The 20,798-nt window shown below is 38.9% G+C and overlaps 2 protein-coding genes across 4 annotated transcripts; one reads left to right on the forward strand and one right to left on the reverse strand.

The window, feature by feature from the left end:
• The first annotated feature begins 1,697 nt into the window (after window positions 1–1,697).
• On the forward strand, window positions 1,698–14,161 carry cnih1 (cornichon family AMPA receptor auxiliary protein 1). The gene is made up of 5 exons (XM_036541806.1): window positions 1,698–1,900; window positions 3,169–3,237; window positions 10,819–10,931; window positions 11,711–11,854; window positions 12,183–14,161. Exons 1-5 carry the CDS (start codon window positions 1,820–1,822, stop codon window positions 12,208–12,210), a joined length of 435 nt encoding a protein of 144 aa, XP_036397699.1. The 5' UTR covers window positions 1,698–1,819; the 3' UTR covers window positions 12,211–14,161.
• A 1,299-nt stretch (window positions 14,162–15,460) lies between these two features.
• Window positions 15,461–19,507, reverse strand: cdkn3 (cyclin-dependent kinase inhibitor 3). 3 transcript variants are annotated; one of them, XM_036541799.1, is made up of 8 exons: window positions 19,486–19,507; window positions 18,258–18,343; window positions 17,461–17,516; window positions 17,309–17,353; window positions 16,777–16,999; window positions 15,995–16,026; window positions 15,769–15,872; window positions 15,461–15,668 (listed from the first exon to the last, which is right to left on the reverse strand). In XM_036541799.1, the coding sequence occupies exons 1-8, from the start codon at window positions 19,504–19,506 to the stop codon at window positions 15,579–15,581; spliced, it is 657 nt and encodes a 218-aa protein (XP_036397692.1). In that variant the 5' UTR covers window position 19,507; the 3' UTR covers window positions 15,461–15,578. The 3 variants fall into 3 exon arrangements, with proteins under 3 accessions (XP_036397692.1, XP_036397693.1, XP_036397694.1); XM_036541800.1 differs by lacking the exon at window positions 19,486–19,507 and adding an exon at window positions 19,413–19,476; XM_036541801.1 differs by lacking the exon at window positions 19,486–19,507 and adding an exon at window positions 19,357–19,434.
• Between the last annotated feature and the right edge of the window lie 1,291 nt (window positions 19,508–20,798).

A 20,798-nucleotide genomic window follows, 5' to 3' on the forward strand; every position in this document is an offset into this window, starting at 1 on the left:
GTGGGTGTGTTTATGTATATGTATATATACATATATGAACACACAGACACACAGATAAGTGTGTGTGTGTGTCTGCGTGTGTAGGCATCTGATTATGCTGATTGTATTGCGTATGTCAGCAGTTAAGATTGCCATGGCAGGGTAACATGTGCTTAGAGATCCAATGCATGGCACTTGTTTACACGGAAAATGCATTTTGACTTCCAAAAAATTAAACATTTGTTTATATTCATTCAAGCAATAACTTGCTAAAAATATTTCTGTTTACAAAAATGTAGTGTTCCTCCTGTAATTGATTTAGAGTTGGATTCAGTCATAAACATTGTATTTTCACAGAAAGCAATCAAATTACCAGTTCAAGTGGATTGTCATACTACCAACAATCAGGTTTTGATTTCAGGTTTAGTCCAGGACGGTGTACAATGGAAAAAATTGCAGAATAATCATGTCAATAAACAACTTTTAATTAATTTTACTTCCACCGATCAAATTGAAAATGAAAGATGAGGACATTCATGTAATGTGTTTTTAATTCAATAATACTACATTCATTCTTGAAAAATTAATTAAACATTACTATAGGCAGCTTCATCTGCATTCATTACAAGCTTATAAGTTTTCTTTGTTGTGAACTACATTTATCTGCGGCCTTTTGAGTCTGCGTCTTAATCTCTTTCTAAATATTTTTCTTACATTAGAGCAACAACTTTGTGAAATATAATGTGTAATATTCTTTTTTTTTTAAATCATGTGATTGACATTTTTCTCTTTGCCAAGTGAACCTTCAGTCTGTGAATTGGTTGTGAAATAGCTGTATTAATCCTTCTTCTGTACAACGTCATTGAATGCAAATATTCCAATAAAAGTGAGAAAACATGCATAAGTATTCAGTTGTATAATGTGTATTTGTTTTTTAGGTGCACTACTGCAAGCCTAGTTTTGATGAACAATTGTTGCTACATGAAAGTGATATTCTGTCAGCAAAAAATGAACCTCCATGCTCAAAAATACAAACACTCACATTATACTTTAAGCAAATACTCATTTGACAGTCACATTGAATCTGTATTACAAAGTCAGATCTTGGTTGATAAAGTGACAAAATGTAACATTTTATGTAGTTAGATGTTATTCTGTCAATATGGTAGCAATTCTAACTTTACATGTGTTGCAGTACTATACCACTGTTCACCCTATCTGAGAGTAAAAAGGATGTAGCCTACTTTGCTGTTCAAAGAATGCTTTACGATATTGTAACGTTAGTCTATACAACGACCTTTACTGGCAGCAAGAAAAACATTATTGATGCAAATAAAGCCTACATTGAAGTGTATAACCACGGCAATACACTCAATACAAAAGACCCGTGACAATAAGCAGCTGGAGACTGGAGACTACTCTTAGATACAACCCACAGTTGTAATTTTTGACTCCCAAAAATGTGATTTTATTGCCCTCAGCTTTAATAAGATGACGGTTTATCTGTTTTTTTTTACTCTCAGAGGAATTTGCTTACACGATCTAAAAGTGGACAAGTCATCAAACATCCGTAGCTACGGTTTCATGAGCATTTTATGACACTTCTTCTGAGGTACGGCATCTTCCGTTCGGACCTGTCAAAGCGCTCAGCTCCTCACCGGACTACAGACATAATAAGAGCGGTGCGGTGGTGCGCATGCGCAAGCCCCTCTCGCTAGCTGTCTGCGTTTGCTGTGCGAGCCCGCAGTGCCTTGCGCTGTTCACCGATTGCTCGACCAGCGCAGAGTCGCACTTCGCTTATCGGGCGACGGGTCCCCAGGCTACATTAGCAAAATAAAAGATGGCGTTCACATTCGCGGCCTTTTGCTATATGCTAGCATTACTCCTAACCGCAGCTCTCATTTTCTTCGCTATTTGGCACGTAAGTAAAACAGAAATGTTCACATCCTTGCGATCTTAGGGTGAAGTGTGTCTATTGCGAGAGCTATTTTGCTGGACAGGATATACCCAGCAAGTAATATAGGCCAGCGCCTTAGCTAGCTAGCTAACTAGCCTCGGAATGAATGGAAAACACCCATAAGTCACACGTTGGCTAAGGCGAGTGGGGATGTTTCGCTGGTGTAAATAAATAGACATATCCAGTTAGTGGTATAGATTAGCCTGGTACTGTACTGACTCACATATGTGGCTAGCTGGCTAGACTAATAATTTAGCTAGTGACGAATCTCGACCATTTCTTGCCGGTGCTAGTTCCCTCATCTGACTAGCTTGCTTGCTAAATGAAGCTCGCCAACTGTGCTCGGGTGATGCAATGAAAGGACAAGTGTCATTAGCTCGCTAGGTTATTAGCAGCGGTGTTTGGCGTTTTGTGGTCGCTTTAGTTAGCTAGATGGCTAATTAATGCTATCGCACTAGGTAGCTAGTTATTTAGCAGTTAGCTGAGTTGGGTATGTTGCTACGCCCCTTTCGTCCAACGTCTGGTGCAGTGCAATGTTCGTTAGCTAGGCCTTCTGTGATAACGGTTAGCACTAGCTAGCTAGCACTCCAGTCGACTGCCAAACTGGTGGCAATGCAATACATTAGCCAGTTAGCCTGCTCTGTATCTTACGCAAGCAACCTCGCCCCTAAAGTCGTTATTTGTGTTTGCGTTAAACACGGATCTAGTGAGCGACCTAGCGCACTGCCGACACAAAAATGTATTATTACGACTGGATATTACCTGTATTAGCTGGCGAATAGATTTATTGTCTTTGAATTGTATACATCGCTACTTTTAGCCAGCTAGCGCGCTGATGTCAGCGAAACGATGTTAGAGATGAAGTAGCTAACATTAGCCAGCTGCAATATTTCTCTAAAATATCAAGTAACTTAGTCATGTGAAGTCAAAACACTTAGCTAGCCAAGAGGCTAGCTAAATTGTCGCTTGGCTACAGCAAAAATAAGGGATAAGCTGGCGAGAATTTATTAATTGGTGTGACCAGGTTATAAACTGGACCCACCATCATGGGTATGGGAAATGGATTTTGATACTGTATGGGTCAAAAGCCAGTATGTTCCTGTGTATTTTATATGTTGTCCTAAGTTACATAAGGGCGATTTTCTTTTTTCAGTGGAATCAAACTTTTATTTATTTATTTATTTTTACTTGAAAGAATTATTTGCTTCTAAACACTTTACTTTAACCAACAGATAATAGCGTTTGATGAACTGAAGACAGACTACAAGAATCCCATAGATCAGTGTAATACATTGAATCCGGTAAGATGTCGTTGCTGTTCTGTATGATTGTATCTTTTTAAAGCATGCTGATTTGCTGTTATTTTCTGATGAGTGTTTCTCTGTCATTTTACCCTCCCTTTATTTGCATTATTGACTTCTCTGCACTCTTATGCTTGATATTCTGACTGTTATTAATCTACTGTGATCTTGTCAGCTGTCCGACACTAACTTTTTTCCAATCTGCTTTTTACATCTTTGTTTTACGGCACAAAGACAGTTGAAAAGTTCAAAAAGATTAAAAGAGTCAAAATTGCATTGAAGGTTTGTACCAGTTTTCAGTTAAAATGCCCGTTCATTTCAGTTCAGTCTGCCATTTGCACGGGGGAGTGTTTGCAAATGTTTTTTCAGTTAACTAACTAAAAGAATCGGTTTTTAACTTCTTATGTGGATTTTTAAATACTTTGGGTGGTTTGTACAGATATCACAGATACACAAGAGCTGTGAGATGAAGAAGCTCAAGTGTGAAGGGCTAGTGTAGTCCCGAAGTCTTCGAACCTTCATTTTGACAGCCATCATTTTTTGAAATATTTGAATGTCACGAGCCAGCTGTTTTTACATGCAGTGTCCAGAGAAGTGTGGCAACTACCTTATGCTTCTGTTAGTGAGATATTTGCATGACTGTCTCCTGCCTCACTGTATGTGGAAGGGACCTTCTGCACGGCAGCAGACCTTGAATGAGTTTGACTGCGTATTTGCAGTAGTTCCACCATTCAGTGGCCATGACAAACGCAGACTGGTCAATACAGACTGGTGTCACATGGTCAATGCTGCCGCCTCCTCCTTGCGCCTCCTTTGAGGCACAAGACAAGCTCGCGTTGCAGTTTCCACGAATGCATCAGTCATAAGCTGGTCACCATTCAGGTTGGTCCGAACACAGGGTTTATTTGTTTGTTTTCAGCATATCTTGGTTAGTGGCCTTAATAGCATTTAGTTCTCATGATCTGATGAGTTCTTGCTTTGATATTCCAGTCCAAGATGGCCACATGTGACTGTTCCTTTAGTGTAACACAATAATTCTGCATGGTTGAATAAGTTTGTAACAGCCATGACATGTCCTGCAGAAATGTGCATATGTTGAAGCATTCTTTTAAAGTAATGTTTTTATGTATTATGAAAAATAATTGAGTTGTCAGGTAAAACACTGAGCTGATTGCTAAGGTATGAAGGTTCGAAGCTTGGTTTGAAATGACAAAAGTGCTCCAGGGGAAAATTCCCCATCTGGGACTGCCCTAGTTTTGTATGTGAAGCACTTGGAATGAAGAAAGTTGATGAAAGCAATTGTGTTCAAGATTTAAAGCAAATAAGAATCACTTGCATAACACAAAGCAGTCAGGAATAAAATCCACCTGCATGTTACAGGGAGAGCATGTTAAAAAGGTTTAGTAGTCGTTCAAAGGATTGCTTCACTGAAAGGCAGGTACATCCTTGTGCTATTTTTTGTATGATGGCTATTTATGGCACTATAGTTTCCAGAAAGAACAGGTGTTAACTGAAAAGACTTGCAAATGCTCAGAGCTTGCATGATTTTGAATAACCTCCCCTCTGTTTGCCTATAATGTAATCTTACAGTCCACATGCAACATCTCAGAGGCATGTCCAGTTTGGCAAGTGATAGAAGACCACTAAAACGGAGAGCTCTCTCTCTTTTACACATAAAAGGGGCTTATTTGCTCTAATTGCCATAATTTAATCACACATAGCTAGATCATGTGTGCATTTATCAAACGTAACGACTTAATGTAATTTTCATTGTGTTCGTGCCAGATACATAGGTGCACATGCTGAGAAAGGACTCATTTAAGATTTAGCAGTGGATAGCTCATCTGCAAGTTGCTGGATTTTTCAGCCATCCCCAAAATTGTCTTTCATCAACTTATTGTCAATATCCCAGGCTATACAATGTCAGTTGCGTAGCCGACTAAGAACTGAAAGCAGGCATCTGTAAAAGACAAGAATAAAAGCAGAAAGTTGCATTTATTGTTTGGACAGATAATCCATATAAAACATAGGAGCTTTGTGTTTTGTTTTATTAACCAGCTATACAGGTTTTTAGTAAGGAGTTAAGAAGCACAACTGATGTGTAAAGAATAAGTAGGCATTGAGTACCTGAGGTTCTTGCCAGATTGCAGAAATAAACTCTTGATGAGTGTTGTGCCTGTGCTTGCACATCAGAGACCGGAAAGTCAAGGCTACAAGAAACACGAGCAATAGATTTCTTCATAAATTTATGGAGAGTAAGAAGAAGCTTGTGTATAATATTAATCTCTGCTAACACATTTCTAAAGTACAGCATCTAAAAGTCGGTTTAATAACAGAGTGAACCACATTAAAGGGGCTAATTATTTGTCCTTCTGGTTGTCACTATGCTTTAAGAGGAAATAGGATTTCATGGGACTCACTTAACCTGGATTTACAAGTATTCAGGATTACATCATTGTGCTCGCATTATTTGAATTTGAATTGTAGGCATGTTTCATTACAGGGACTAGTCTCAGCTGCAGGTGGATAGTTCAGTTATTATTGGTGTTTGTCAAAGCTATTTAAGTGTGTTGAATCAACATACTTAAATATACTGGGTCTTGAGTTTTATCAGGGAGGTATGAATTTCAACCACTGCTTAAATGATGGAAACATTAATGTAAAAACCCGGTTTTCTGTAGAATGTTCCAAGCATTGTAGAAAAATGACCTCACACACATCATGTGGGGATTTTTTGTTGTATTTTTTTCTTGCTCTATAGGTCATTGTCTCAGACTGACAATGTTGCCTGGATTAAGATGTGAGGAAAAGATCTGGATATACAGCCAGGCCTCAGCTTAAATCTATATCACCTAGGGGCTCAGAACAGATGGCTGCAGAATTGTTACAGTCTAATGCTCAGCATTCTTAAAGGGGCCAATGATTAGTTTGCAAAGACAAGAGGAGGGCCTAAATATAACAGCTCTATCAACGGCTGCAAATTCTTCCTTGTAGAGTTTTTATATTGGGACAGAAATGGCCTATCTATGCACTGTTTTTCCTATTTGTGTTTGGATCAATTATTTTGTACAAGTATAGATAAATGGCCCAAATAAGCTTAAGTTAAAGGTGTGGGACCTTCCATTCTGTGGGGCAGTTTGTATCAGGTCAAAACAGACTTTTCTCCAAAAAATGTTTATATGAAATATCAAGGCATTTATTAAGGTTAGCTGTTCCAGGACTAATGAGGGTGTAGATAATGATCAATGGACTTTGTCACCTGTCACTGGCAGTAGGGCAGTTATGGCAGTGGTAAGTTTTCTGCCATTTCACAGAAGTATTTAGCCACATTTTGCATTAATCTCAGTTCCAAGTTTTATTTCCTCAAACTTGTAAATTTCCCTCTGACTGTGGTCTGGAGTGATGTGTTCAACCCTTTTCGGGTGGCTGAGACACCCCCTCCCCTTCCCACACACCCACACACACACCTACCCCCTCCCCATCCCACATTTCCTGTTTCGGAGCTGCATCCAGGGCTGTTGGTGAACCTCACTGTCCAGTGCATGGCTTTCATGTGGTGACTCCATCTGCCTTCTCCAGCCCTGTCCCAGACTTCATACTGACAGTCCAGGTTTATCACTGACTCTGAACATCACACACAGCATGGTGTCCTCTCCGTGTGCATTGTCTGCATTGCCTTACTCTCTCTAGTGCGGGCAGGAAAAGGATTGTTATTCTATATTGAATGCATAATTCCACTTTACCTGCTGGGGTGAGGGGTAGTTGTCAGGGTGGGCAGGGTTAAATCTGTAATATTTACTACGCATCAGATACGTGTAATCTGTTATTGAGAGGTGGTGCCAGTGCATGGTAAGCTCCAGAATTTAATCAAACTTGTTTGTTCCCCAGTAAGTTCACTTATTGCTTTAGAAAAAAAAAACATTTCAGAGATGTACTTTTCCGTTTGGGCATACATGTTTGGTTAGCTCACAGGGACACTTAAGAGTCAAAGTCAGAGTTTCTCCCTGTCTGCCTACTTGCTAGGCCCAAATGCCCTGGGCATGCACTTTGCAATATGGACCAGAGGATTACCTTTGAAGTTGTTAGACTTTTGGTTTTGATTTGTTTCTGGAGTTTGCTTAGCCACAGGACCATTTCAGTTCTGGACTACAAGTGTGTGATGATGGGTGTATAACATTGCATCCTGGACTGTTAGGTGTAAAATCAGATTATAATCACATATGTTAGTCTTCACAAGCTTTTCTTGAATGACTATCATACTATTATTGTAATTACAATTACTTCTTTGGCGCACACTTGTAGTGTTGAGTCCCAGCTTGTGATGAGTTGCTTATTTGATTTATTGTTTAAGAGAATGTAGAAATCATTGAAAAAATGATTTACTTAGAATTTATTTACTTAATTTATTTAATTTATTTATCAATTTATTTACTTAGAATGTACCTGAGAATTGTATCTTTGACAAAATTGATTGATGATCAAATTACATGACATGAATAAAAATTTAAGTGAAGGAATGCTCAGTATTTATTGTTACAGCTGAGTACAAAATAGATTCCCTGATGTAAAATAGGGTAGAATCAGAGATACATATGTTACAGAGTTACATATTACAGAGTGTATGAAATTGGAGCTGATCTGATCTGACACAAGACCACTACCAGTATGTTAATAGATCATCTAAAAAGAAAACACCTTCATATGTTCATTCACTGCAAGACCTGATTGGGTAAGATATTTCTCCCTTTGTAGTTATGGTAGCTGAAAGGTTTCTCTTGGGTATTGCAAAATTAAACTAATTTGGCCATGCACTGTACTTAACAAAGCACTAAGACATTGTGCCAAAATTCATTTATTTATTTATTAATATTATTTATTAAGTTACTTCGCACCATCTTCATTTGTCTTTTTTAACAATCCAAGGACAGTTTACTATGTGAATGCACGCTGGAGCTAGCTAGTTATTTAACTAGGTAAAATGTTTTGACTGGGCACCTTTGCTGGTTATGGTGTGATCACATATTTCATGGTTCATGCTTGTGCTCGGTAACAGTGAGCAGACAGCATACCTATTCAGGGGAAAAGAATACCTGCTGCTAAATATTTGCTATGTTGACCTCACTAAATGTCATATCAGTTTAGTTTATTTTGTGCAGCTATGCTGTGTTTACCAAGTGTGCATTTTGGTATTTTGCAGTTTTAACATCATCAGATTGCTGATGCCCAGCTGGTCCACTACAAAGTGCTGTTCCACAGAGACCATTATGTTCGAGTGCTTCTCTTGATCTGATCTAATTAACCGAGATACCTTAAGTGAAGTAGCAATCTGTGGAAAAACTGAAAAATGACTTGAGGGCTTGTAATCTAAAAGCTGCTGGGTTTCCCAGGTGGGGTACTACTGTTGTAACCTTTGGCAAGGTACTTGACTTGAATTACCTTAGTAAAAATCAAGCTGTGTGATCATAAGATATATGTGTCTCTCTGGATAAGAGCACCCGCAAATGTAATGACTTTTTCTATTATTTATACATTTATTGTACAGTGCTGGCCAAAAGTATTGGCACCCCTGCAATTCTGTCAGATAATGCTCAATTTCTCCCAGAAAATGATTGCAATTACAAATGTTTTGGTAGTAATATCTTCATTTATTTTGCTTGCAATAAAAAAACACAAAAGAGAAAGAAAAAAAAGTCAAATCAAGTATCAATTTACACAAAACTCCAAAAATGGGCCGGACAAAAGTATTGGCACCCTTTGAAAAATCATGTGATGCTTCTCTAATTTGTGTAATTAACAGCACCTGTTACTTACCTGTGACACATAACAGGTGGTGGCAATCACTAAATCACACTTATAGCCAGTTAAAATGGATTAAAGTTGACTCAACCTCTGTCCTGTGTCCTTGTGTGTACCACATTGAGTATGGAGAAAAGAAAGAAGACCAAAGAACTGTCTGAGGACTTGAGAAGCAAAATTGTGAGGAAGCATGGGCAATCTCAAGGCTACAAGTCCATCTCCAAAGACCTGAATGTTCCTGTGTCTACCGTGCGCAGTGTCATCAATAGGTTTAAAGCCCATGGCACTGTGGCTAACCTCCCTAGATGTGGACGGAAAAGAAAAATTGACGAGAGATTTCAACGAAAGATTGTGCGGATGGTGGATAAAGAACCTCGACTAACATCCAGACAAGTTCAAGCTGTCCTGCAGTCCGAGGGTACAACAGTGTCAACCGGTACTATCCGTCGGTGTCTGAATGAAAAGGGACTCTATGGTAGGATACCCAGGAAGACTCCACTTCTGACCCAGAGACATAAAAAAGCCAGGCTGGAGTTTGCTAAAACTTACCTGAGAAAGCCAAAAACATTTTGGAAGAATGTTCTCTGGTCAGATGAGACAAAAGTAGAGCTTTTTGGGAAAAGGCATCAACATAGAGTTTACAGGAAAAAAAACGAGGCCTTCAAAGAAAAGAACACGGTCCCCACAGTCAAACATGGCGGAGGTTCCCTGATGTTTTGGGGTTGCTTTGCTGCCTCTGGCACTGGACTGCTTGACCGTGTGCATGGCATTATGAAGTCTGAAGACTACCAACAAATTTTGCAGCGTAATGTAGGGCCCAGTGTGAGAAAGCTGGGTCTCCCTCAGAGGTCATGGGTCTTCCAGCAGGACAATGACCCAAAGCACACTTCAAAAAGCACTAGAAAATGGTTTGAGGGAAAGCACTGGAGACTTCTAAAGTGGCCAGCAATGAGTCCAGACCTGAATCCCATAGAACACTTGTGGAGAGATCTGAAAATGGCAGTTTGGAGAAGGCACCCTTCAAATCTCAGGGAGCTGGAGTAGTTTGCCAAAGAAGAATGGTCTAAAATTCCAGCAGAGCATTGTAAGAAACTCATTGATGGATACCGGAAGCGGTTGTTCGCAGTTATTTTGTCCAAAGGTTGTGCTACCAAGTATTAGGCTGAGGGTGCCAATACTTTTGTCCGGTCCATTTTTGGAGTTTTGTGTAAAATGATAATTGATTTAATTTTTTTTTCATTGTCTTTTGTGTTTTTTCATTGCAAGCAAAATAAATGAAGATATTACTACCAAAACTTTTGTAATTGCAATCATTTTCTGGGAGAAATTGAGCATTATCTGACAGAATTGCAGGGGTGCCAATACTTTTGGCCAGCACTGTATATAATGAGAATTACTGTCATTGCTAGGAAATTCTTCTTAATATGAGTGATGGCTACATACAACTCCTTCTACCAGTATTATTATGTACATTTAAATGATTCGATTCATATATTTGATAGCTGCAGCCCTTAGGCTATTCCATTTATTTTAATATTCAAGTTTATATTTGAAACAGTCTTCAAAATTGTAATGCATTCAACTGCTGCGGCCTGAGAGAAAATATAAATGCAGTTATTTTAATATTTTTGAAGAAATTTCCTCACTTTCTCTTGAAAGTATGTGCCAGGCTAGAGGAGATGGTTATTTTGGGGTGCACATGCGTTTGAGAGAGGGAGGTTTCCTAGAGCATGTGTACATACTTCCTGGGTGTTCCTGACTAATATGGTGGCTGCATCTTTTCAGCTGGTGCTCCCAGAGTACCTCATCCATGTCTTCTTCTGTGTGATGTTCCTGTGCGCAGCGGAGTGGCTCACCCTGGGGCTCAACATGCCCTTATTGGCATACCACGTCTGGAGGTGGGTGTCCTACTCAGTCCTAATCTGCCCAGCTGTGTGAGCACCCATTCTGCCGCTGAAGAGTTTGTACTCTGCATCGTCACACTGTGCTGACAGGAGTCTGTTACTGCTGTTCCACTCTCTCTGAATAACGGTTTTAAATCCTTCCAATGATACATGGGCCCTGCTCTGACATAAACAACACTGAAGTCAAAGTATAGATTTCCTAGACATTTCCATGTCTTGATGGTGATTTAGTACAACGTAATAGTCTATGTGGTGCTTGGAAATGAATGATGGGGCAGTGCTGGCTGCAGTACCTGACACGTAGTGAGTCTGATGCCCTTTAGCTGATGAGGTCTCATTCAGTTTGCCGCCTGAATTTTTTTTTTTCTTTCATTTGCCTCCACAATTTGTTTTGCACACAACAATGAAAACATTGGCACTCAGTGACTACATTCATAGAGGATTAGTGCTCGGGCCTTTTCCAGAAGGGGCTGGAGATTCAGATGTTTCAGCTACTCCCTACTGTGAAATTCTCCACGGCACACTGAACACACACTCTCTTGGCAACCTTTATATATCTAAATCCAGTAAAACGCCACTATCGTACAAGTTAACTGGAGAAGAATTGCCAGTCACTGGCTGTTTTCACAAAGGCCTTCACTGAATCCCAACATCTAGCAAATCCTAAAAGAAATATTTATATATGTATACATTTACATTTATTTCTATTCCAACTATTTTAAACTCAGTGCAACTCCTGTAAATCTAAGATCCCTTTCCTGTCTCTCACTCAGGTACATGAGCAGGCCGGTGATGAGTGGTCCAGGACTCTATGACCCGACTACAATCATGAACGCTGATATCCTGGCATACTGTCAAAAAGAAGGCTGGTGCAAACTTGCGTTCTACCTGCTGTCCTTCTTCTATTATCTCTATGGGTGAGTCTGTTAAGCATGCCTTCGTTCATCCTAGAAAGGCAATAATAGCTTTAGTAATACCATGATGGTGATTTAAAATACTGTTTCAGTATCATTCATTTTTATAGCTAGTTTTTTAGTGGTGGTAGTGGGGGAACATTTCCTTTAAGTTGTACTTCCCTTGAATGCTGTGGAGTAAAATGAATGAATTAACCACCTTAAAAACCTCAAGTATCTATTATCTGAATTCATTTCTAGGATGCCTTGTGTATTAGGGAATGTAGGCAAATTGTATGCCCAGGAATTTAACACGTTTAAATTCTTTTCTTCCCCTTTTCTTTCATTTTAGGATGATCTATGTTCTGGTGAGCTCCTAAACTGATCTGACTGCTGACAGGGGAACTGCATGCAGGAAACAAAAGCTACAACTGACGAACTAGGATCTGAAACCAGACCTGTGGACGACTTCCCTTCTGTGGCGTACAATAAAAAGGATAATGAACACTCAGCCCTACATAATCCTGAGCATCAATCTTGAAAAGTTAAGCCCATTCAAATATTTTGCCACAACTACCCTTTTTATTACAACTATCCTATTGCATTTACAGAATAGAGGACAACCAATAATAGGCCTGGACATTTTTTTGTGTGTGTGATGAATCAAGTGAAACAGTTAACTTTTTTGTTCTATTTTTTTTTTCTTTTTCACTTTTGTTTACAAAGGAGACCAGACATTTTGCTTAAACTCATATAGGCAGTTAGCTGTTGAACGTTACAGAAATGTTTTTATAGTCATTCTTTTTTATATTGTCTAAATTGAATTGACTGTATTGGAACATTAAGAGGCCTAGCTCCTTAAAATCAAACTTCTGCCAACCGGTTCTGCAAGCTGTACTAAACCCACACAGGCAGTTATTGTGCTGTAATAATGGAAATATTTTATTGTCCAGGAGTGTTTGAATTAAGGTCTTTTACGTGACGACTTGATGTGTTTGGCCCTCATGTTTTATGTGACTTAAGCTGTTTTTGTAAGTTAATAAAGGCAACACACAATTGAAACGCATTTTGTAGTGATTATCACTTGACGGATTAAATGTTGCACAGTGACAATCTATATCATTTATAGGTTTTTTTTAGGAGTCAAGAGTGAAGAATTTAATTTAAACCCTCCTGGATGAGCCTGGTGTGATATTAAATTCCCAGTCTACAATGAACCAAAATCAGAACAGTCTTGCCAGACTTCCTTTGTATTGAAACTTGATTACCATTTCAAAACCCCATCTACTGTGATGTCTGTCAGTATCTACTACTGTTAAATGGTCATCCAAGCATTTGATTACTATGGGCTTGACAATGTGGTATATCACTGAAGGATTTGGTTGTACACTCAAGACCTATGTAACAAGTATATACAGCTAAAGGGCGATGACAGTTGAATCTACAGGTTGCTATCAAAACAATTAGTCTGCGCTATGGCTCATACCAAAGCTTATATAGTAACTAGTAGAGCCAGTAAGATACTTTGGTGCTGTGGAACCCAATGTCATGCAAACACTCCATCATTAAAATAAGCCTACATTATGAAGTGGAGGGGATACAGTCATTTCATTCTGAAGCACCATTCAACTATTTTTTTTTCCCCCCCACAGTTTTCTCTTTGACACTCCCTATATGTTTCTTGTTGAATTGTTCTGGCTGGAATATTGACAGTGTCGTGGCTGTTCTCTTGAAAAGGTGCACCATTAGCGACTTGGCCAGGCTTTTCCTTGGTAAGGGAAGGGAACCACACAAAAATCACCCATGACAAGGGTCTTCCCTCAACTTTTATCGCCATAAACATTGTGACATTGTCTTGCCATTTACCAGGAAATAAAGGAAAAATGTTAGAATACATGTGGAACTGCTAAATGTGAAAAATAGTCTTATTTTAAATTCCTTAGACCAGATATGAATGTGATTGAATAAAATTAGATGGGAACTTGAAATCAATTAAAGTGCAACTAAATAAACCCCTCTTTACACAAGTCGATTTTTTAAAGAAAATGCTGATGCAAACATGGCCAATCTTGCAAGTTCTTCAGGGAAGTCAGTTAATGGCAAGTCACATGCCTACTTTTTATTGCATATCACTTTCTTTGAGGTCAGAATTTCTCAGTCCTGATCCTAGGGTCCTGCTGGTCTTTTCTCCAACTGACCTAAATTAATCAGGTGCAGTGGCTGCTGTTACCTGATTGAGTACACCACATAATAGCCATCTGCTGTATGCTGAAGAATTGTACAGTCAGACGTACGTGTATGCTACCAAACAGTGAAAATTAAAGGTTTCTCCACTTTGCTAATTTCTGCCTGACTTCAGTAATATATGACTTTTAAGGTACTTTAAATTGGATAAGTTGGTTACATTGTTTTCTAGAAGCTAGAACAATTAAGTATAGTAAACTACTGCTCACTCCTATTAGAAGTTGAAGAAAAATGTCTTTACATTTCTGGAGATTTACCCTCAACAGCCTGTTTCTTTAATAGGGAATTTATAGTAGCTAAATGTCAAAAGTCATAATTCAAAAGTTTTAAACTAAATAACTAGCATTGCAGTTACATATCTATCCAATTCAACAGTGTTTATAGTCTGCCATTTAAACCATACAACATAGAGAGATGTTAACTGGCAAGCCAACAACTAATGTTACTACGTAGCTAAACATGATATAGACAACCCTAACACAGCTTCCATGTCCAAGACATCCTGCTGCCTTTTAAAAAATGCAGATAAAAATCTTAAAGAATTAGAGAGGGGGAAAGGAAATACTGACCTTTCACTTGGGTGTTAGAATTTGATGTGATGTTCTACCTCACCAACATTAGGCAAGTGTCTAAGGGTAACAGCAGCTCCCCTGTTAAATTCAGCAGTTATTTTTTCCTACTTTTTACTGTGAAAATGTACCATTGCAGACCACAGGATGTTGCTTGCTGGTAGGAGTTATGCACAAGGAAGCTATTAAATATTTAGGCAAAGGTCCCTTCCTGGTGGAGGTAAAACCAGCATCTACAGGGATCCCCAGGACTAGAACTGGGAGGCACAGGTTTGAGTGAAGGGGCTTTACACCAACAACAATGCTTGAATTCAACTTAAGATTCGAGTCAGAGGATTATTTATAAGAAGGTTTACTCATATTACCATTAGTAAACATTAACAAATTCAGTTTTGTACTGATTGTTTCCATCAAAATTTCTTGATTGATATTTTCCAGAAAGTTACATTTTGACAAACAAACCCATCTGAATGACAATGATAATGCTAAAATGCAAAGACAACATAGAGACCATTTTATATAAATTTAATGAAGAAACCCAATTAAACATGCCCAACCACTGATTTCTATGACGTATTAGCATATTACCATATAACAAAGGATCACTGAGGTTTACCATCATGGAGTTGTGTCATTTAAGAATTCACCTATCTTAAGAGAAAAATATTTAATATAAACAATCTCCAACAATTTAAAATGCTTAAAGGAAAGGAAAATAAATTATTTTAGAACACTATCAAGTCATTTTGTAAAGTGCCATAAGAGAAAACACATTAGAATCAAAAAAGCATTATATTGCAAAGAAGCCCCCCCCCCAGCTAAGCCAGTGATAAATTAAACCATCACACCCCTTGAACATCCTGCTGTTTTTGCAAAACAGATCATTATGAAATCCACAACAGCCAACAGATGTAAAACTCCACAATTAAGGAAATTTATCGAGACAAAGATCGCTCTGTTGATGCCTCTCTGACCTCCTGATAGGCAGCATATCTCTCCCGGAACTCGTGCAGAAAGTTGTATTGCTCCAAAACAAAAGAAAAAAAATTAATTGCTTCTGAAGCCACTTGCAAAGTTAAAACATCCTGACGTGTTCATCCAGGCAAAACTCAAAACACAACTCACCTTGACTGTCTGTATTGCCCCACCCCCTCTCAGCTGCTGCAGAATGTCAATGGCTTTGTCAGGTGTCATGGTGACGGAGAGCTTCAGCAGAAGACATGCAGCCACTGTTTGAGAAGGAGACATGCAATAGCAACAATGGGAAATGGAGGGACTTCAAGAGTTCCAGGTACAAGGTGGCAGAGAAGATGCCCTACATTCTTATTTAAAAGCAGGATAGCTTCCTTACTTAATCCAGAGCGGCCCAGGCCTCCATAGCAACTGAAAGAAAAAAAGAACATAAAAAGGAATGACTTCACCATGATTTAGAATGATGATGTGACAAAAATCAGCTGAAAGAAAAACACTGACCTTGACTAGAAAAGAAAAAAAATGCTTAGTTTTGACTCTGCTATCATGTGTAGCACAACCTGCACTTTCCACAAAACATTGGGGTCCCTCACCCCTCACTCACATTTGGAATTTGCCACCAAACAGTCCAAAACAGTTTAACTTCAGCCCCACACTTTACCGTGTGGGAGGGGGGTGCAGATCCTTCAATACAAGTGAGGTTAAATATACCTTAGGGTGACTATTTTTGTGCAAAATGTAGTATTTTAGTAGCATGTAGTATTGTAACATAATGCCATTTCTATTTTGCATTTCATTTGAGTTTGATTCAAGTTATGATTTCTTCACAAATTGTGACACGTGAAAAATGCAGAAAATTTTTAGAATACATTGCCTATCACTTGTAGTTTGCTTAGCAGAAAACCTTTTTCCAGGACATAAACATTTCTGGCTCTTATTAAAACCAACAATTCTTGATTTTAATAAGAGACATTAAGTTAAGTGCCTTCCTTGACTTCAATCCCACCTGGGATTTGAACCCAAAGCTTCACATGTAGAGTCCAGAGCTCTAACCACCAAGCCATCTACAGCAAGAATAGATGCAACAACGCTGACAAGCAGACAATCTCTCGGCAGAATTATGCTGCTAGCTGCATTTCAGGACAGTGAGCTGTGACTCACTGAATGACAGTCTTCCTGTTGTTTTCCAGACAGTGCTGCAGCTCTTCCAGGATTTGGCAGCACTGTGCCAGCTCAGGGATGCCACCATCTGGGAAAGGCAGGTGGTGCACCCTGAATCCCTGCTGCTGGTATGCATCCAGCAGGCAGGGGACGCGGTACTTGTGGAGCTCTCCCCGCGTACAGAACACAAACACATCCTGCACACCCTGGTCCTGCAACTCTCCTGTCAAAGGGAAACACTTTCTAAGGGCATACTCACACAGCCCAGGACTACATGCTGGCACCGAGTGCTTGCAACCATTCAGAACCTTTCCAGTGCTGCCATATAATAAATACTGCAATTGAATGCCAAGAAAATGAAATGCAGTGAACGGTCAATAACTTCCATAATATAATTTAAAACTCAACCCTTTGGGATATATAATCAACAATGCCAAATGAAGATCTTTTATTCATAATGTCAATGCTTCTTGTGTGAACATGAAATTTCAACCATGTGAATCAGTGGAGTAACTCCAAAAACAGACATTACCGATGTCCTTCTGTAGGTTTCTTCTGACATCTTTGAATTTGCATCCTGTAAAAAATGAAATTGAATTGTGCTCAAAAGACCAGCACTGCTAAAGAGATGGACCATGTCTGATTTAATTGTGAATGTCCCACTATTCCTTCTGCAAATCTTACCTGGCAGAGGACATATTCCAAGAACTTGGGAGCACTCCACAACCGATAGGGGCAACCTTTCAAGAGATGCACAAATTACAGGTTATTGCTTCTGTATGTAACCCAAAGATGGGCATGCAGGCAAACATAAACATGAGCCTAACTCTGCTACGTTTGAGTCAACATTTTTTACTTTAATTACCACTAATTGGCAAACAATGCTGTCACAATTTAAAATATAAGAATACAATTACCATAAACCATTCAATGCAATATTTTTTCCCCCACATTTACACTTCATGTGTCTGTTGCTTCTTTTAACACATATATATTTCTTCGGGGGGTGACGTATAAGAGATAATCAAAAACCAAGGGTGTGTAAGAATAAATTAGAAAATGAAGTCCTTGACGCTGTTTGATTCTTAGTTTGGTAGCTGGTCATCATGTTATATCCTTTTGCCATTATCTATTGCATCTCCCAATGAATGAGAGTGACAGCAGGCAATGTCTAACAAAATTCATTTTTAAAAATACAAGGAAAAGGATATGTAAAAGGAAATATTTCCCCAGGGATGGAGTGAATTCAGTAGGCGCCCATCTGAGGAGCCTCTTTAACTTTACTTTCCAAATATTCATTTAGCACGTGCTCTTATCTGATACAAGGTTGTTTACTTGTTGACCAGTTGTCTGCGTGATTAATGCAGCTGAAATCCACTGTTGCATTCAACCACCAGGGGTTTAAATGAACAAAAACCTTCAGACAGGAACGGTGTGCCCTGTGACCAGCTCTTTACTGATGCCCCAGGTACAGCACTAACCAAGAGACCTGTAGAGGAGTCTGCTGCTCATCCCCAACCTCCTCTTCATCAGACGAATCAAACTCACAGGTTCTCATTGCCTCCGGCTGCAGGAGAGAACGATACATCTTTCAGAAAGCTTTCTTTTAACAAGGGCCATTTTTCTTCTGGGCATCTGTTGGGAACACGCAATTCATCCACATTCTTCCATGCAGTGGGAGACATCGCACAAATTCCACGAGTGCCCTCTGCCCTTAGGATTTGTCCTTATTTTATATTCCTACACCAGTATTGCATGGAACCAATGTCACTGACAGTATCCAGAATGATTCTTCGCTGACTAACCTAGAATTCGAGGGAATACACAAGATGTAACACATAGATCATTCGGGTGTTAGGGTGTAACTCAGTGGACATCCTATCTAGATAACAACAGCAACAGACATGTTGACACGCGCGCGTTTACGTGCGGAACCACATCAGAGCGAACATTTGTTTCATTATACACTGGAATTCGGGCATCTATAGACTCCACCTCCAACACTCCAATCCTGAGGAGTTAAAACTACTCAGCTTTTAGCTAACTAGACAGCCACATTACAAAAACAGTTATCGAGTTAGAGTTACTGTTTCTCAGTATTGTATGTAGCCATGTAACCTAAACTGAAATACGCAAAACAGGGGTCAACATGTTAATCTCCTATTACCCTTTACTACACTTTATGACAAGTGCAGCTTACTTGATTGATAAGATATTTAACGTTAGCTAGTTAAAAGGAGCAACTAATAGGAGTATCAACCTAACGTTACACGTGAAGATGATCATAACGTCAGATACGATACGACAGTCAGACTAACTAGATAATTAACGTTACTAGCTAGCAGCTAACCAAATAACTCGGTAACTGTAAGAGCTGTTTTTGAGCTTCAAGTTAACGCTAACTACATCTCGATAAACTAACCTTATAGGTTACTAGTCAGTTAACAGTACTAGCTAAACTATAGCTGGAACAGTTGGCTAAAGAAAAGCAACGTAAGTTAGCTAAGTTAACTAACTACATAATGCAACAAAATACTTTTTGCACACTCAAAATACATTAAATGCATTCTAGCCTGGTACCTATGTTATCTGGAAATTTACGAGCGATCAAAAGCTATTCTAGATGACACAGTTACCAAAAAGACCATGTTATTCCAGCAGGCGTCTCTGAAGGCTGCTGTAGAACCGATTTAAAAACTCACACTGCACCTTGTAGCCAATCAGACCCATAAACAAGCCAGACACGCCCATTCAGGAAAAACAACAAAGAGTCTCTATACAGCAACAAGAGTCGATACTTTGCACTGAACACTCCACCCTAAGCAGCAATCTCCGGAACTTGTTCTCTCAGTTAAATTTGCATGTTACCCGGAACTTTTTCACAGAAAAATAAAAGAAGCAAGGATCAACCGTCTTTGGTGTACATTTTAACATATCCACGGACGTAATCACGGTGTAATTTTCATTGAATTGTACAATGTTGGCCAGGTTACCTCGTTCTCTAATATTTTTACAAATCATTATTCCAATGAATTTTCAAAGAAAATGGTGTGTGAACAAATTTTTTGTGGGTAAAAACACAATTCTAAACGAAGATGGACAATTCTACAGTTCTGCAGTTTTTACTTTGCTTGAGGTTGCCTGAACAGAGCACAATTTAACATATTGATTCTACAGACCTCCACCTTATTACTGAATACACATTTTAGTAATATTAAGACATTTTACAACAGTTTTCAGTTTATTCAAATACTTGAGAAAATGGATGCATTCACCACCATGGGAAGTAGGTTCTTCAACCAACCATTCTCCTTCTGTTGATGTCCCTGGGAACAAGGCTGGGACTGTATCAGGTGACTGTCCCCATGCAATTTGCTCATTCAAACACCCTATGCGGCCAGTTTGCCTTTTACAAGACTGTGCCAGAATCACAGAAAGGAGACTACCAGATCTGGATTTAATCTACTAATAGATATTATTAGCAAAAAAATGTCAGACTCAGAAAAAAATACTTCTTGAGAAACAGGTAAGATTTATGTTGTTAAATAATATCAGATAAATAATTCAAGTATATGTTACAATTTACTTGTTTTTACAGGGGGGAATATTTTGCATGCCACTGTTGCAATTTGGTGATTCATATAATAGATTCATTATTTGTTATATTCTGAGTTTTACAGTAGACTTGATATATTGATTTTCATAAAATACTGTAATTACAGAATCCTCTTATATATATGTGCATATGTTTGTTTGTATGTATGGAAGTATGTATGTAAATTATGTAACAATTAATTAAGCCTTGCTCAAATCTTTACCTTAGATTCTTTGCACCTTGATGCTTTGTCAGCCTTTCTTCATCCTTCAGACTGAAAAGGAGATTGCAAGCTAGCCCTGCCTGCTACCCAGAAGTATTGAGTTCCCTGGCGAATCCTCCTTCTCCCTCACCAGGGGCCGTGCTGGCACGGGCAACCTCTGCTCTGGTGCCATAAACAGAATACAGCAAGGAATCACTAGAAAGC

This window comes from Megalops cyprinoides, chromosome 12 (genome assembly GCF_013368585.1).
Source record: "Megalops cyprinoides isolate fMegCyp1 chromosome 12, fMegCyp1.pri, whole genome shotgun sequence".
NCBI lineage: Eukaryota > Metazoa > Chordata > Actinopteri > Elopiformes > Megalopidae > Megalops > Megalops cyprinoides.